The sequence below is a fragment of the Pseudophryne corroboree genome, chromosome 12 (assembly GCF_028390025.1).
Source record: "Pseudophryne corroboree isolate aPseCor3 chromosome 12, aPseCor3.hap2, whole genome shotgun sequence".
In the NCBI taxonomy this organism is placed as follows: Eukaryota; Metazoa; Chordata; class Amphibia; order Anura; family Myobatrachidae; genus Pseudophryne; species Pseudophryne corroboree.
The window spans coordinates 5,901,550-5,923,835 of NC_086455.1; the positions used below are offsets into that span (position 1 = coordinate 5,901,550).

At 47.2% G+C, this 22,286-nt stretch overlaps 2 protein-coding genes across 5 annotated transcripts in view; one reads left to right on the forward strand and one right to left on the reverse strand.

Annotated features, from left to right (window-relative positions):
- The window catches only part of JTB (jumping translocation breakpoint), a 164,558-nt gene that overhangs the window by 141,867 nt on the left and 405 nt on the right, over window positions 1-22,286 (reverse strand). For 2 of the 4 annotated variants that reach the window (XM_063946762.1, XM_063946759.1), the window contains exons 2-4: window positions 7,090-7,130; window positions 6,776-6,867; window positions 6,576-6,655 (exon numbers count right to left, since the gene is read on the reverse strand). In XM_063946762.1, the coding sequence (XP_063802832.1) occupies window positions 6,576-6,655; window positions 6,776-6,867; window positions 7,090-7,130 (213 nt within the window). The remainder of the gene's footprint in view (window positions 1-6,575; window positions 6,656-6,775; window positions 6,868-7,089; window positions 7,131-22,286) is intronic. The other 2 variants (XM_063946760.1, XM_063946761.1) reach the window with 2 other exon arrangements.
- Window positions 1-22,286, forward strand: part of RPS27 (ribosomal protein S27) — a 59,229-nt gene that overhangs the window by 5,774 nt on the left and 31,169 nt on the right. The window lies entirely within an intron of this gene.

Below are 22,286 nucleotides of genomic sequence, written 5' to 3' on the forward strand. Positions count from 1 at the left end.
GGGCACCCTACACCTCAGCCACACCCCCCACCCAATATACCCAGCCTGGCAGCCGGGAGGAGAAGAGGTGTGCCAATTACACAGCGCACACACCCACCACACGGGGGCGCCCTACACCTCAGCCCTCCCCTCCCCCAATATACCCAGCCTGGCAGCCGGGAGGAGAAGAGGTGTGCCAATTACACAGCGCACACACCCACCACACGGGGGCACCCTACACCTCAGCCACACCCCCCACCCAATATACCCAGCCTGGCAGCCGGGAGGAGAAGAGGTGTGCCAATTACACAGCGCACACACCCACCACACGGGGGCTCCCTACACCTCAGCCCTCCCCTCCCCCAATATACCCAGCCTGGCAGCCGGGAGGAGAAGAGGTGTGCCAATTACACAGCGCATACACCCACCACACGGGGGCTCCCTACACCTCAGCCACACCCCCCACCCAATATACCCAGCCTGGCAGCCGGGAGGAGAAGAGGTGTGCCAATTACACAACGCACACACCCACCACACGGGGGCACCCTACACCCTCAGCCACACCCCCCACCCAATATACCCAGCCTGGCAGCTGGGAGGAGAAGAGGTGTGCCAATTACACAGCGCACACACCCACCACACGGGGGCTCCCTACACCTCAGCCACACCCCCCACCCAATATACCCAGCCTGGCAGCCGGGAGGAGAAGAGGTGTGCCAATTACACAGCGCACACACCCACCACACGGGGGCACCCTACACCTCAGCCACACCCCCCACCCAATATACCCAGCCTGGCAGCCGGGAGGAGAAGAGGTGTGCCAATTACACAGCGCACACACCCACCACACGGGGGCTCCCTACACCCTCAGCCACACCCCCCACCCAATATACCCAGCCTGACAGCCGGGAGGAAGAGGTGTGCCAATTACACAGCGTATACACCCCACCACACGGGGGCTCCCTACACCTCAGCCACACCCCCCACCCAATATACCCAGCCTGGCAGCCGGGAGGAGAAGAGGTGTGCCAATTACACAGCGCACACACCCACCACACGGGGCACCCTACACCTCAGCAACACCCCACACCCAATATACCCAGCCTGGCAGCCGGGAGGAAGAGGTGTGCCAATTACACAGCGCATACACCCACCACACGGGGGCTCCCTACACCCTCAGCCACACCCCCCACCCAATATACCCAGCCTGACAGCCGGGAGGAGAAGAGGTGTGCCAATTACACAGCGCACACACCCACCACACGGGGACACCCTACACCTCAGCCACACACCCCACCCAATATACCCAGCCTGGCAGCCGGGAGGAGAAGAGGTGTGCCAATTACACAGCGCACACACCCACCACACGGGGGCTCCCTACACCTCAGCCACACCCCCCACCCAATATACCCAGCCTGGCAGCCGGGAGGAAGAGGTGTGCCAATTACACAGCGCACACACCCACCACACGGGGGCTCCCTACACCTCAGCCCTCCCCTCCCCCAATATACCCAGCCTGGCAGCCGGGAGGAGAAGAGGTGTGCCAATTACACAGCGCACACACCCACCACACGGGGGCACCCTACACCCTCAGCCACACCCCCCACCCAATATACCCAGCCTGGAAGCCGGGAGGAGAAGAGGTGTGCCAATTACACAGCGCATACACCCACCACACGGGGGCACCCTACACCTTCAGCCACACCCCCCACCCAATATACCCAGCCTGGCAGCCGGGAGGAGAAGAGGTGTGCCAATTACACAGCGCACACACCCACCACACGGGGGCACCCTACACCTCAGCCACACACCCCACCCAATATACCCAGCCTGGCAGCCGGGAGGAGAAGAGGTGTGCCAATTACACAGCGCATACACCCACCACACGGGGGCACCCTACACCTTCAGCCACACCCCCCACCCAATATACCCAGCCTGGCAGCTGGGAGGAGAAGAGGTGTGCCAACTACACAGCGCACACACCCACCACACGGGGGCACCCTACACCTCAGCCACACACCCCACCCAATATACCCAGCCTGGCAGCCGGGAGGAGAAGAGGTGTGCCAATTACACAGCGCACACACCCACCACACGGGGGCTCCCTACACCTCAGCCACACCCCCCACCCAATATACCCAGCCTGGCAGCCGGGAGGAGAAGAGGTGTGCCAATTACACAGCGCACACACCCACCACACGGGGGCACCCTACACCTCAGCCACACCCCCCACCCAATATACCCAGCCTGGCAGCCGGGAGGAGAAGAGGTGTGCCAATTACACAGCGCACACACCCACCACACGGGGGCTCCCTACACCCTCAGCCACACCCCCCACCCAATATACCCAGCCTGGCAGCCGGGAGGAGAAGAGGTGTGCCAATTACACAGCGCACACACCCACCACACGGGGGCACCCTACACCTCAGCCACACCCCCCACCCAATATACCCAGCCTGGCAGCCGGGAGGAGAAGAGGTGTGCCAATTACACAGCGCACACACCCACCACACGGGGGCTCCCTACACCCTCAGCCACACCCCCCACCCAATATACCCAGCCTGACAGCCGGGAGGAAGAGGTGTGCCAATTACACAGCGCGCACACCCACCACACGGGGGCTCCCTACACCTCAGCCCTCCCCTCCCCCAATATACCCAGCCTGGCAGCCGGGAGGAGAAGAGGTGTGCCAATTACACAGCGCACACACCCACCACACGGGGGCACCCTACACCTCAGCCACACCCCCCACCCAATATACCCAGCCTGGCAGCCGGGAGAAGAGGTGTGCCAATTACACAGCGCACACACCCACCACACGGGGGCACCCTACACCTCAGCCACACCCCCCACCCAATATACCCAGCCTGGCAGCCGGGAGGAGAAGAGGTGTGCCAATTACACAGCGCACACACCCACCACACGGGGGCACCCTACACCTCAGCCACACCCCCCACCCAATATACCCAGCCTGGCAGCCGGGAGGAGAAGAGGTGTGCCAATTACACAGCGCACACACCCACCACACGGGGGCTCCCTACACCTCAGCCCTCCCCTCCACCAATATACCCAGCCTGGCAGCCGGGAGGAGAAGAGGTGTGCCAATTACACAGCGCATACACCCCACCACACGGGGGCACCCTACACCTCAGCCACACCCCCCACCCAATATACCCAGCCTGGCAGCCGGGAGGAGAAGAGGTGTGCCAATTACACAGCGCACACACCCACCACACGGGGGCGCCCTACACCTCAGCCCTCCCCTCCCCCAATATACCCAGCCTGGCAGCCGGGAGGAGAAGAGGTGTGCCAATTACACAGCGCACACACCCACCACACGGGGGCACCCTACACCTCAGCCACACCCCCCACCCAATATACCCAGCCTGGCAGCCGGGAGGAGAAGAGGTGTGCCAATTACACAGCGCACACACCCACCACACGGGGGCTCCCTACACCTCAGCCCTCCCCTCCCCCAATATACCCAGCCTGGCAGCCGGGAGGAGAAGAGGTGTGCCAATTACACAGCGCATACACCCACCACACGGGGGCTCCCTACACCTCAGCCACACCCCCCACCCAATATACCCAGCCTGGCAGCCGGGAGGAGAAGAGGTGTGCCAATTACACAACGCACACACCCACCACACGGGGGCACCCTACACCCTCAGCCACACCCCCCACCCAATATACCCAGCCTGGCAGCTGGGAGGAGAAGAGGTGTGCCAATTACACAGCGCACACACCCACCACACGGGGGCTCCCTACACCTCAGCCACACCCCCCACCCAATATACCCAGCCTGGCAGCCGGGAGGAGAAGAGGTGTGCCAATTACACAGCGCACACACCCACCACACGGGGGCACCCTACACCTCAGCCACACCCCCCACCCAATATACCCAGCCTGGCAGCCGGGAGGAGAAGAGGTGTGCCAATTACACAGCGCACACACCCACCACACGGGGGCTCCCTACACCCTCAGCCACACCCCCCACCCAATATACCCAGCCTGACAGCCGGGAGGAAGAGGTGTGCCAATTACACAGCGTATACACCCCACCACACGGGGGCTCCCTACACCTCAGCCACACCCCCCACCCAATATACCCAGCCTGGCAGCCGGGAGGAGAAGAGGTGTGCCAATTACACAGCGCACACACCCACCACACGGGGCACCCTACACCTCAGCAACACCCCACACCCAATATACCCAGCCTGGCAGCCGGGAGGAAGAGGTGTGCCAATTACACAGCGCATACACCCACCACACGGGGGCTCCCTACACCCTCAGCCACACCCCCCACCCAATATACCCAGCCTGACAGCCGGGAGGAGAAGAGGTGTGCCAATTACACAGCGCACACACCCACCACACGGGGACACCCTACACCTCAGCCACACACCCCACCCAATATACCCAGCCTGGCAGCCGGGAGGAGAAGAGGTGTGCCAATTACACAGCGCACACACCCACCACACGGGGGCTCCCTACACCTCAGCCACACCCCCCACCCAATATACCCAGCCTGGCAGCCGGGAGGAAGAGGTGTGCCAATTACACAGCGCACACACCCACCACACGGGGGCTCCCTACACCTCAGCCCTCCCCTCCCCCAATATACCCAGCCTGGCAGCCGGGAGGAGAAGAGGTGTGCCAATTACACAGCGCACACACCCACCACACGGGGGCACCCTACACCCTCAGCCACACCCCCCACCCAATATACCCAGCCTGGAAGCCGGGAGGAGAAGAGGTGTGCCAATTACACAGCGCATACACCCACCACACGGGGGCACCCTACACCTTCAGCCACACCCCCCACCCAATATACCCAGCCTGGCAGCCGGGAGGAGAAGAGGTGTGCCAATTACACAGCGCACACACCCACCACACGGGGGCACCCTACACCTCAGCCACACACCCCACCCAATATACCCAGCCTGGCAGCCGGGAGGAGAAGAGGTGTGCCAATTACACAGCGCATACACCCACCACACGGGGGCACCCTACACCTTCAGCCACACCCCCCACCCAATATACCCAGCCTGGCAGCCGGGAGGAGAAGAGGTGTGCCAATTACACAGCGCACACACCCACCACACGGGGGCACCCTACACCTCAGCAACACCCCACACCCAATATACCCAGCCTGGCAGCCGGGAGGAAGAGGTGTGCCAATTACACAGCGCATACACCCACCACACGGGGGCTCCCTACACCCTCAGCCACACCCCCCCACCCAATATACCCAGCCTGACAGCCGGGAGGAGAAGAGGTGTGCCAATTACACAGCGCACACACCCACCACACGGGGACACCCTACACCTCAGCCACACACCCCACCCAATATACCCAGCCTGGCAGCCGGGAGGAGAAGAGGTGTGCCAATTACACAGCGCACACACCCACCACACGGGGGCTCCCTACACCTCAGCCACACCCCCCACCCAATATACCCAGCCTGGCAGCCGGGAGGAAGAGGTGTGCCAATTACACAGCGCACACACCCACCACACGGGGGCTCCCTACACCTCAGCCCTCCCCTCCCCCAATATACCCAGCCTGGCAGCCGGGAGGAGAAGAGGTGTGCCAATTACACAGCGCACACACCCACCACACGGGGGCACCCTACACCCTCAGCCACACCCCCCACCCAATATACCCAGCCTGGCAGCCGGGAGGAGAAGAGGTGTGCCAATTACACAGCGCATACACCCACCACACGGGGGCACCCTACACCTTCAGCCACACCCCCCACCCAATATACCCAGCCTGGCAGCCGGGAGGAGAAGAGGTGTGCCAATTACACAGCGCACACACCCACCACACGGGGGCACCCTACACCTCAGCCACACACCCCACCCAATATACCCAGCCTGGCAGCCGGGAGGAGAAGAGGTGTGCCAATTACACAGCGCATACACCCACCACACGGGGGCACCCTACACCTTCAGCCACACCCCCCACCCAATATACCCAGCCTGGCAGCCGGGAGGAGAAGAGGTGTGCCAATTACACAGCGCACACACCCACCACACGGGGGCTCCCTACACTCTCAGCCACACCCCTCCCCCAATATACCCAGCCTGGCAGCCAAGAGGAGGGGCTATCTATATATACTGGATAAGCTCGCTGAAAGTGGGCGGGGCTGTGCTGCATGTACATGATCTCACTGTAAGTGGGCGGGGCTGTGCTGCATATACATGATCTCACTGTAAGTGGGCGGGGCTGTGCTGCATATACATGATCTCACTGTAAGTGGGCGGGGCTGTGCTGCATATACATGATCTCACTGTAAGTGGGCGGGGCTGTGCTGCATATACAAGATCTCACTAAGTGGGTGGGGCTGTGCTGCATGATCTCACTGTAAGTGGGCGGGGCTGTGCTGCATATACATGATCTCACTGTAAGTGGGTGGGGCTGTGCTGCATGATCTCACTGTAAGTGGGTGGGGCTGTGCTGCACTGTAAGTGGGTGGGGCTGTGCTATTTATATGGTCTGGGCTCGGCTGTATATACAGATACACGTTTATCTGACTGGTTGAGTCTGTGTTATCACCTTCTTCCTGAGATGCCCTCAGTATGCCCACTCACCTTTTATACTCGGCCTTCTTTGATGTGGCGCAGCTGACTTGCTCTACGAATCCTGTGACGCTGCACTGGTTGAGGGTCTTCTGTAAGGAGAAGCAGACAGCAACTATGGGGTTTATACATGGCCAGAGGCAGATTGTCAGGATCAGGCAGTAACAGCAGGATATTAGGTACATGTGTCAGGGTAAATGCTGGACACTTACACTCTCAAACTGATTACAGTTGTAGCAATCTTTAGATATGACGTACTCCTCAGACTTCCAGCAGGGGGCGGTCACGGCCGAGACTCCTGTAACTGATCACATATGAATGTAAGTTATATATAACAGAACTGTAATACTGATCACAGCAGGAGATTACACGTGACAGATCACATACGGCTACTGAGACAGGTTATACAGCGTAACAAGTAACTGCGGACTGTGTAACAGTGTGTAATATATCACATCACCCATGTTACACATAGTGGCACCTATGATCTATAACTAGTTACATGGGCTGCACATGTAGCACTCACCCTGGTGCTTCTGTTCCTGCGCTAGCGAGGACTCCGCCCACCTGGGAGAAAACAAACACAGATCCATCACATACCATCTACTGTACCCCATACACTCTATACATCACATACCATCTACTGTACCCCATACACTCTATACATCACATACCATCTACTGTACCCCATACACTCTATACATCACATACCATCTACTGTACCCCATACACTCTATACATCACATACCATCTACTGTACCCCATACACTCTATACATCACATACCATCTACTGTACCCCATACACTCTATACATCACATACCATCTACTGTACCCCATACACTCTATACATCACATACCATCTACTGTACCCCATACACTCTATACATCACATACCATCTACTGTACCCCATACACTCTATACATCACATACCATCTACTGTACCCCATACACTCTATACATCACATACCATCTACTGTACCCCATACACTCTATACATCACATACCATCTACTGTACCCCATACACTCTATACATCACATACCATCTACTGTACCCCATACACTCTATACATCACATACCATCTACTGTACCCCATACACTCTATACATCACATACCATCTACTGTACCCCATACACTCTATACATCACATACCATCTACTGTACCCCATACACTCTATACATCACATACCATCTACTGTACCCCATACACTCTATACATCACATACCATCTACTGTACCCCATACACTGTATACATCACATACCATCTACTGTACCCCATACACTGTATACATCACATACCATCTACTGTACCCCATACACTATATACATCACATACCATCTACTGTACCCCATACACTATATACATCACATACCATCTACTGTACCCCATACACTATATACATCACATACCATCTACTGTACCCCATACACTATATACATCACATACCATCTACTGTACCCCATACACTATATACATCACATACCATCTACTGTACCCCATACACTATATACATCACATACCATCTACTGTACCCCATACACTATATACATCACATACCATCTACTGTACCCCATACACTATATACATCACATACCATCTACTGTACCCCATACACTATATACATCACATACCATCTACTGTACCCCATACACTATATACATCACATACCATCTACTGTACCCCATACACTATATACATCACATACCATCTACTGTACCCCATACACTATATACATCACATACCATCTACTGTACCCCATACACTGTATACATCACATACCATCTACTGTACCCCATACACTGTATACATCACATACCATCTACTGTACCCCATACACTATATACATCACATACCATCTACTGTACCCCATACACTATATACATCACATACCATCTACTGTACCCCATACACTATATACATCACATACCATCTACTGTACCCCATACACTACACATCACCACACTATATACATCACATACCATCTACTGTACCCCATACACTACACATCACCACACTATATACATCACATACCATCTACTGTACCCCATACACTATATACATCACATACCATCTACTGTACCCCATACACTATATACATCACATACCATCTACTGTACCCCATACACTATATACATCACATACCATCTACTGTACCCCATACACTATATACATCACATACCATCTACTGTACCCCATACACTATATACATCACATACCATCTACTGTACCCCATACACTATATACATCACATACCATCTACTGTACCCCATACACTATATACATCACATACCATCTACTGTACCCTATACACTACACATCACCACACTATATACATCACATACCATCTACTGTACCCCATACACTATATACATCACATACCATCTACTGTACCCCATACACTATATACATCACATACCATCTACTGTACCCCATACACTACACATCACCACACTATATACATCACATACCATCTACTGTACCCCATACACTATATACATCACATACCATCTACTGTACCCCATACACTATATACATCACATACCATCTACTGTACCCCATACATTATATACATCACATACCATCTACTGTACCCCATACACTATATACATCACATACCATCTACTGTACCCCATACACTATATACATCACATACCATCTACTGTACCCCATACACTACACATCACCACACTATATACATCACATACCATCTACTGTACCCCATACACTACACATCACCACACTATATACATCACATACCATCTACTGTACCCCATACACTACACATCACCACACTATATACATCACATACCATCTACTGTACCCCATACACTACACATCACCACACTATATACATCACATACCATCTACTGTACCCCATACACTACACATCACCACACTATATACATCACATACCATCTACTGTACCCCATACACTACACATCACCACACTATATACATCACATACCATCTACTGTACCCCATACACTACACATCACCACACTATATACATCACATACCATCTACTGTACCCCATACACTACACTTCACCACACTATATACATCACATACCATCTACTGTACCCCATACACTACACATCACCACACTATATACATCACATACCATCTACTGTACCCCATACACTATATACATCACATACCATCTACTGTACCCCATACACTACACATCACCACACTATATACATCACATACCATCTACTGTACCCCTTACACTACACATCCCCACACTATATACATCACATACCATCTACTGTACCCCATACACTACACATCCCCACACTATATACATCACATACCATCTACTGTACCCCATACACTACACATCACCACACTATATACATCACATACCATCTACTGTACCCCATACACTACACATCACCACACTATATACATAACATACCATCTACTGTACCCCATACACTATATACATCACATACCATCTACTGTACCCCATACACTACACATCACCACACTATATACATCACATACCATCTACTATACCCCATACACTACACATCACCACACTATATACATCACATACCATCTACTGTACCCCATACACTATATACATCACATACCATCTACTGTACCCCATACACTACACATCACCACACTATATACATCACATACCATCTACTGTACCCCATACACTATATACATCACATACCATCTACTGTACCCCATACACTACACATCACCACACTATATACATCACATACCATCTACTGTACCCCATACACTACACATCCCCACACTATATACATCACATACCATCTACTGTACCCCATACACTACACATCACCACACTATATACATCACATACCATCTACTGTACCCCATACACTACACATCACCACACTATATACATCACATACCATCTACTGTACCCCATACACTACACATCACCACACTATATACATCACATACCATCTACTGTACCCCATACACTACACATCACCACACTATATACATCACATACCATCTACTGTACCCCATACACTACACATCACCACACTATTTACATCACATACCATCTACTGTACCCCATACACTACACATCACCACACTATATACATTACATACCATCTACTGTACCCCATACACTATATACATCACATACCATCTACTGTACCCCATACACTACACATCCCAACACTATATACATCACATACCATCTACTGTACCCCATACACTACACATCACCACACTATATACATCACATACCATCTACTGTACCCCATACACTATATACATCACATACCATCTACTGTACCCCATACACTACACATCACCACACTATATACATCACATACCATCTACTGTACCCCATACACTATATACATCACATACCATCTACTGTACCCCATACACTACACATCACCACACTATATACATCACATACCATCTACTGTACCCCATACACTATATACATCACATACCATCTACTGTACCCCATACACTACACATCACCACACTATATACATCACATACCATCTACTGTACCCCATACACTATATACATCACATACCATCTACTGTACCCCATACACTACATATCCCCACACTATATACATCACATACCATCTACTGTACCCCATACACTACACATCACCACACTATATACATCACATACCATCTACTGTACCCCATACACTACACATCACCACACTATATACATCACATACCATCTACTGTACCCCATACACTACACATCACCACACTATATACATCACATACCATCTACTGTACCCCATACACTATATACATCACCACACTATATACATCACATACCATCTACTGTACCCCATACACTACATATCACCACACTATACAAATCACATACCATCTACTGTACCCCATACACTACATATCACCACACTATATACATCACATACCATCTACTGTACCCCATACACTACACAACACCTACACACATCACCACACTATATACATCACATACCATCTACTGTACCCCATACACTACACTATATACATCACATACCATCTACTGTACCCCATACACTACACATCACATACCATCTACTGTACCCCATACACTACACATCACCACACTATATACATCACATACCATCTACTGTACCCCATACACTACACATCACATACCATCTACTGTACCCCATACACTACACATCACCACACTATATACATCACATACCATCTACTGTACCCCATACACTACACATCACCACACTATATACATCACATACCATCTACTGTACCCCATACACTATATACATCACCACACTATATACATCACATACCATCTACTGTACCCCATATACTACATATCACCACACTATATAAATCACATACCATCTACTGTACCCCATACACTATATACATCACATACCATCTACTGTACCCCATACACTACACATCACCACACTATATACATCACATACCATCTACTGTACCCCATACACTACACATCACCACACTATTTACATCACATACCATCTACTGTACCCCATACACTACACATCACCACACTATATACATTACATACCATCTACTGTACCCCATACACTATATACATCACATACCATCTACTGTACCCCATACACTACACATCACCACACTATATAAATCACATACCATCTACTGTACCCCATACACTACACATCACCACACTATATACATCACATACCATCTACTGTACCCCATACACTACACATCACCACACTATATACATCACATACCATCTACTGTACCCCATACACTACACATCACCACACTATATACATCACATACCATCTACTGTACCCCATACACTACACATCACCACACTATATACATCACATACCATCTACTGTACCCCATACACTACACATCACCACACTATATACATCACATACCATCTACTGTACCCCATACACTACATATCACCACACTATATAAATCACATACCATCTACTGTACCCCATACACTACATATCACCACACTGTATACATCACATACCATCTACTGTACCCCATACACTACACATAACCACACTATATACATCACATACCATCTACTGTACCCCATACACTACACATCACCACACTATATATATCACATACCATCTACTGTACCCCATACACTACACATCACCACACTATATACATCACATACCATCTACTGTACCCCATACACTACACATAACCTACACACATCACCACACTATATACATCACATACCATCTACTGTACCCCATAAACTACACATCACCACACTATATACATCACATACCATCTACTGTACCTCATACACTACACACCACCACACTATATACATCACATACCATCTACTGTACCTCATACACTACACATCACCACACTATATACATCACATACCATCTACTGTACCCCATACACTACACACCACCACACTATATACATCACATACCATCTACTGTACCCCATACACTACACATCACCACACTATATACATCACATACCATCTACTGTACCCCATACACTACACATCACCACACTATATACATCACATACCATCTACTGTACCCCATACACTACACATCACCACACTATATACATCACATACCATCTACTGTACCCCCATATACTACACATCACCACACTATATACATCACATACCATCTACTGTACCCCATACACTATATACATCACATACCATCTACTGTACCCCATACACTATATACATCACATACCATCTACTGTACCCCATACACTATATACATCACATACATCTACTGTACCCCATATACTACACATCACCACACTATATACATCACATACCATCTACTGTACCCCATACACTACACATCACCACACTATATACATCACATACCATCTACTGTACCCCATACACTACACATTACCACACTATATACATCACATACCATCTACTGTACCCCATACACTACACATCACCACACTATATACATCACATACCATCTACTGTACCCCATACACTACACAACCCCTACACACATCACGATATACACCACATACCATCTACTGTACCCGATACACTACAAACCCCTACACACATCACCACACTATATACATCACATACCATCTACTGTACCCCATACACTACACATCACATACCATCTACTGTACCCGATACACTACACACATCACCACACTATATACATCACATACCATCTACTGTACCCCATACACTACACATCACATACCATCTACTGTACCCGATACACTACACACATCACCACACTATATACATCACATACCATCTACTGTACCCCATACACTACACATCACATACCATCTACTGTACCCGATACACTACACAACCCCTACACACATCACCACACTATATACATTATATACCATCTACTGTACCTCATATACTACATATCACCACACTATACACATCCCATACCATATACTGTACCCCATGCACTACACATCACCTACACACATCACATTATATACATCACATACCATCTACTGTACCCCTATATACTACACATCACCACACTATATACATCACATACCATCTACTGTACCCCATACACTACACATCACCTACACACATCACATTATATACATCACATACCATCTACTGTACCCCCATATACTACACATCACCACACTATATACATCACATACCATCTACTGTACCCCATACACTACACATCACCACACTATATACATCACATACCATCTACTGTACCTCATACACTACATATCACCACATTATATAAATCACATACCATCTACTGTACCCCATACACTACATATCACCATACTGTATACATCACATACCATCTACTGTACCCCATACACTACACATCACCTACACACATCACACTATATACATCACATACCATCTACTGTACCCCATATACTACACTATATACATCACATACCATCTACTGTACCCCATATACTACACATCACCACACTATATACATCACATACCATCTACTGTACCCCATACACTACACATCACCACACTATATACATCACATACCATCTACTGTACCCCATACACTACACATCACCACACTATATACATCACATACCATCTACTGTACCCCATACACTACACATCACCACACTATATACATCACATACCATCTACTGTACCCCATACACTACACATCACCACACTATATACATCACATACCATCTACTGTACCCCATACACTACACATCACCACACTATATACATCACATACCATCTACTGTACCCCATACACTACATATCACCACACTATATACATCACATACCATCTACTGTACCCCATACACTACATATCACCACACTATATACATCACATACCATCTACTGTACCCCATACACTATATACATCACCACACTATATACAATACATACCATCTACTGTACCCCATATACTACATATCACCACACTATATAAATCACATACCATCTACTGTACCCCATACACTATATACATCACATACCATCTACTGTACCCCATACACTACACATCACCACACTATATACATCACATACCATCTACTGTACCCCATACACTATATACATCACCACACTATATACAATACATACCATCTACTGTACCCCATATACTACATATCACCACACTATATAAATCACATACCATCTACTGTACCCCATACACTATATACATCACATACCATCTACTGTACCCCATACACTATATACATCACATACCATCTACTGTACCCCATACACTATATACATCACATACCATCTACTGTACCCCATACACTATATACATCACATACCATCTACTGTACCCCATACACTATATACATCACATACCATCTACTGTACCCCATACACTACACATCACCACACTATATACATCACATACCATCTACTGTACCCCATACACTACACATCACCACACTATATACATCACATACCATCTACTGTACCCCATACACTACACATCACCACACTATATACATCACATACCATCTACTGTACCCCATACACTACACATCACCACACTATATACATCACATACCATCTACTGTACCCCATACACTACACATCACCACACTATATACATCACATACCATCTACTGTACCCCATACACTACACATCACCACACTATATACATCACATACCATCTACTGTACCCCATACACTACACATCACCACACTATATACATCACATACCATCTACTGTACCCCATACACTATATACATCACATACCATCTACTGTACCCCATACACTACACATCACCACACTATATACATAACATACCATCTACTGTACCCCATACACTACACATCCCCACACTATATACATCACATACCATCTACTGTACCCCATACACTACACATCCCCACACTATATACATCACATACCATCTACTGTACCCCATACACTACACATCACCACACTATATACATCACATACCATCTACTGTACCCCATACACTACACATCACCACACTATATACATAACATACCATCTACTGTACCCCATACACTATATACATCACATACCATCTACTGTACCCCATACACTACACATCACCACACTATATACATCACATACCATCTACTATACCCCATACACTACACATCACCACACTATATACATCACATACCATCTACTGTACCCCATACACTACACATCACCACACTATATACATCACATACCATCTACTGTACCCCATACACTACACAACACCTACACACATCACCACACTATATACATCACATACCATCTACTGTACCCCATACACTACACTATATACATCACATACCATCTACTGTACCCCATACACTACACATCACCACACTATATACATCACATACCATCTACTGTACCCCATACACTACACATCACATACCATCTACTGTACCCCATACACTACACATCACCACACTATATACATCACATACCATCTACTGTACCCCATACACTACACATCACCACACTATATACATCACATACCATCTACTGTACCCCATACACTATATACATCACCACACTATATACATCACATACCATCTACTGTACCCCATATACTACATATCACCACACTATATAAATCACATACCATCTACTGTACCCCATACACTATATACATCACATACCATCTACTGTACCCCATACACTACACATCACCACACTATATACATCACATACCATCTACTGTACCCCATACACTACACATCACCACACTATTTACATCACATACCATCTACTGTACCCCATACACTACACATCACCACACTATATACATTACATACCATCTACTGTACCCCATACACTATATACATCACATACCATCTACTGTACCCCATACACTACACATCACCACACTATATAAATCACATACCATCTACTGTACCCCATACACTACACATCACCACACTATATACATCACATACCATCTACTGTACCCCATACACTACACATCACCACACTATATACATCACATACCATCTACTGTACCCCATACACTACACATCACCACACTATATACATCACATACCATCTACTGTACCCCATACACTACACATCACCACACTATATACATCACATACCATCTACTGTACCCCATACACTACACATCACCACACTATATACATCACATACCATCTACTGTACCCCATACACTACATATCACCACACTATATAAATCACATACCATCTACTGTACCCCATACACTACATATCACCACACTGTATACATCACATACCATCTACTGTACCCCATACACTACACATAACCACACTATATACATCACATACCATCTACTGTACCCCATACACTACACATCACCACACTATATATATCACATACCATCTACTGTACCCCATACACTACACATCACCACACTATATATATCACATACCATCTACTGTACCCCATACACTACACATCACCACACTATATACATCACATACCATCTACTGTACCCCATACACTACACATAACCTACACACATCACCACACTATATACATCACATACCATCTACTGTACCCCATAAACTACACATCACCACACTATATACATCACATACCATCTACTGTACCTCATACACTACACACCACCACACTATATACATCACATACCATCTACTGTACCTCATACACTACACATCACCACACTATATACATCACATACCATCTACTGTACCCCATACACTACACACCACCACACTATATACATCACATACCATCTACTGTACCCCATACACTACACATCACCACACTATATACATCACATACCATCTACTGTACCCCATACACTACACATCACCACACTATATACATCACATACCATCAACTGTACCCCATACACTACACATCACCACACTATATACATCACATACCATCTACTGTACCCCCATATACTACACATCACCACACTATATACATCACATACCATCTACTGTACCCCATACACTATATACATCACATACCATCTACTGTACCCCATACACTATATACATCACATACCATCTACTGTACCCCATACACTATATACATCACATACCATCTACTGTACCCCATATACTACACATCACCACACTATATACATCACATACCATCTACTGTACCCCATACACTACACATCACCACACTATATACATCACATACCATCTACTGTACCCCATACACTACACATTACCACACTATATACATCACATACCATCTACTGTACCCCATACACTACACATCACCACACTATATACATCACATACCATCTACTGTACCCCATACACTACACAACCCCTACACACATCACGATATACACCACATACCATCTACTGTACCCGATACACTACAAACCCCTACACACATCACCACACTATATACATCACATACCATCTACTGTACCCCATACACTACACATCACATACCATCTACTGTACCCGATACACTACACAACCCCTACACACATCACCACACTATATACATTATATACCATCTACTGTACCTCATATACTACATATCACCACACTATACACATCCCATACCATCTACTGTACCCCATGCACTACACATCACCTACACACATCACATTATATACATCACATACCATCTACTGTACCCCTATATACTACACATCACCACACTATATACATCACATACCATCTACTGTACCCCATACACTACACATCACCTACACACATCACATTATATACATCACATACCATCTACTGTACCCCCATATACTACACATCACCACACTATATACATCACATACCATCTACTGTACCCCATACACTACACATCACCACACTATATACATCACATACCATCTACTGTACCTCATACACTACATATCACCACATTATATAAATCACATACCATCTACTGTACCCCATACACTACATATCACCATACTGTATACATCACATACCATCTACTGTACCCCATACACTACACATCACCTACACACATCACACTATATACATCACATACCATCTACTGTACCCCATATACTACACTATATACATCACATACCATCTACTGTACCCCATATACTACACATCACCACACTATATACATCACATACCATCTACTGTACCCCATACACTACACATCACCACACTATATACATCACATACCATCTACTGTACCCCATACACTACACATCACCACACTATATACATCACATACCATCTACTGTACCTCATACACTACACATCACCACACTATATACATCACATACCATCTACTGTACCCCATACACTACACATCACCACACTATATACATCACATACCATCTACTGTACCCCATACACTACACATCACCACACTATATACATCACATGCCATCTACTGTACCTCATACACTACACATCACCACACTATATAAATCACATACCATCTACTGTACCCCATACACTACACATCCCCACACTATATACATCACATACCATCTACTGTACCCCATACACTACACATCACCACACTATATACATCACATACCATCTACTGTACCCCATACACTACATATCACCACACTATATAAATAACATACCATCTACTGTACCCCATACACTACACATCACCTACACAAATCACATTATATACATCACATACCATCTACTGTACCCCATATACTACACATCACCACACTATATACATCACATACCATCTACTGTACCCCATACACTACACATCACCACACTATATACATCACATACCATCTACTGTACCCCATACACTACACATCACCACACTATATACATCACATACCATCTACTGTACCTCATACACTACACATCACCACACTATATACATCACATACCATCTACTGTACCCCATACACTACACATCACCACACTATATACATCACATACCATCTACTGTACCCCATACACTACACATCACCACACTATATACATCACATGCCATCTACTGTACCTCATACACTACACATCACCACACTATATAAATCACATACCATCTACTGTACCCCATATACTACACATCACCACACTATATACATCACATACCATCTACTGTACCCCATACACTACACATCACCACACTATATACATCACATACCATCTACTGTACCCCATACACTACACATCACCACACTATATACATCACATACCATCTACTGTACCCCATACACTATATACATCACATACCATCTACTGTACCCCATACACTATATACATCACATACCATCTACTGTACCCCATACACTATATACATCACATACCATCTACTGTACCCCATACACTATATACATCACATACCATCTACTGTACCCCATACACTATATACATCACATACCATCTACTGTACCCCATACACTATATACATCACATACCATCTACTGTACCCCATACACTATATACATCACATACCATCTACTGTACCCCATATAGTACACATCACCACACTATATACATCACATACCATTTACTGTACCCCATACACTACACATCACTACACTATATACATCACATAACATCTACTGTACCCCATACACTACACATCACCACACTATATACATCACATACCATCTACTGTACCCCATATACTACACATCACCACACTATATACATCACATACCATTTACTGTACCTCATATACTACATATCACCACACTATATAAATCACATACCATCTACTGTACCCCATACACTACACATCACCTACACAAATCACATTATATACATCACATACCATCTACTGTACCCCATATACTACACATCACCACACTATATACATCACATACCATCTACTGTACCCCATATACTACACATCACCACACTATATACATCACATACCATCTACTGTACCCCATAAACTACACAACACCACACTATATACATCACATACCATCTACTTTACCCCATAAACTACACAACACTTACATATGACAAATCAGAGCTTCCTGATAACAGCCAATACAGAATAACTATCAAACAAGCAAGTCATCTGAAATTATACTCGCAACATGTGCAGCGAACTAAATGCGCATCTCTGTGATTGCAATAGCCCTATCCACACGCTGGATTACATAGCCGTCATCACTATGAGTGCACATGTATACTGATGTGAATGGCCAAATATTCTCTGTAAAGCGCTGCGGAATGTGTGCGCGCTATATACATAACTGGTAATAATAATAATAATAATGTATACCACCCCTATCCACACGCTGGATTACAAAGGCGACATCACTATTAGTCGCACAGGTGCACCAGCTCTATCCAGACAGGGGGAGGGGGCACAGATGTGTGTGACACAGGAAGAAAGGGGGCACAGGAGTGAGTGTGACGCAGGGGAAGAGGCACAGGAATAAGTGACACTGTGGAGGGGGCACAGGAATGAGTGTGACACAGGTGGAGGGGGGCACAGGAGTGAGTGTGACAGGTGGAGGGGGGCACAGGAGTGAGTGTGACAGGTGGAGGGGGGCACAGGAGTGAGTGTGACAAAGGGGAGGGGGCACAGGAGTGAGTGTGACAAAGGGGAGGGGGCACAGGAGTGAGTGTGACAAAGGGGAGGGGGCACAAGAGTGAGTGTGACAAAGGGGAGGGGGCACAGGAGTGTGTGTGACAAAGGGGAGTGGGCACAGGAGTGAGTGTGACAAAGGGGAAGGGGTACAGTAGTGAGTGTGTGACGCAGGGGGAAGGGGTACAGTAGTGAGTGTGACACAGGGGGAAGGGGCACAGGAATCAGTGTGACACAGGGGGAGGGGGCACAGGAATCAGTGTGACACAGGGGGAGGGGGCACAGGAGTGAGGGTGACACAGGAAGGAAGGGGGACACAGGAGTGAGTGAGACAGGGAGAAGAGGCACAGGAGTGAGTGTGACACTGGGGAGGGGGCACAGGAATGTGTGACACTGGGGAGGGGGCACAGGAGTGAGTGTGACACAAGGGTGAGTGTGACACTGGGGAGGGGGCACAGGAGTGAGTGTGACACAAGGGTGAGTGTGACACTGGGGAGGGGGCACAGGAATGAGTGTGACACTGGGGAGGGGGCACAGGAGTGAGTGTGACACAGGGGGAAGGGGCACAGGAGTGAGTGTGACACAGGGGGAAGGGGCACAGGAGTGAGTGTGACACAGGGGGAGGGGGCACAGGATTGAGGGTGACACAGGAAGGAAGGGGGACACAGGAGTGTGTGTGACACAGGGAGAAGAGGCACAGGAGTGTGACACTGGGGAGGGGGCACAGGAGTGAGTGTGACACAGGGGGAGGGGGCACAGGAGTGAGTGTGACACAGGGGGAAGGGG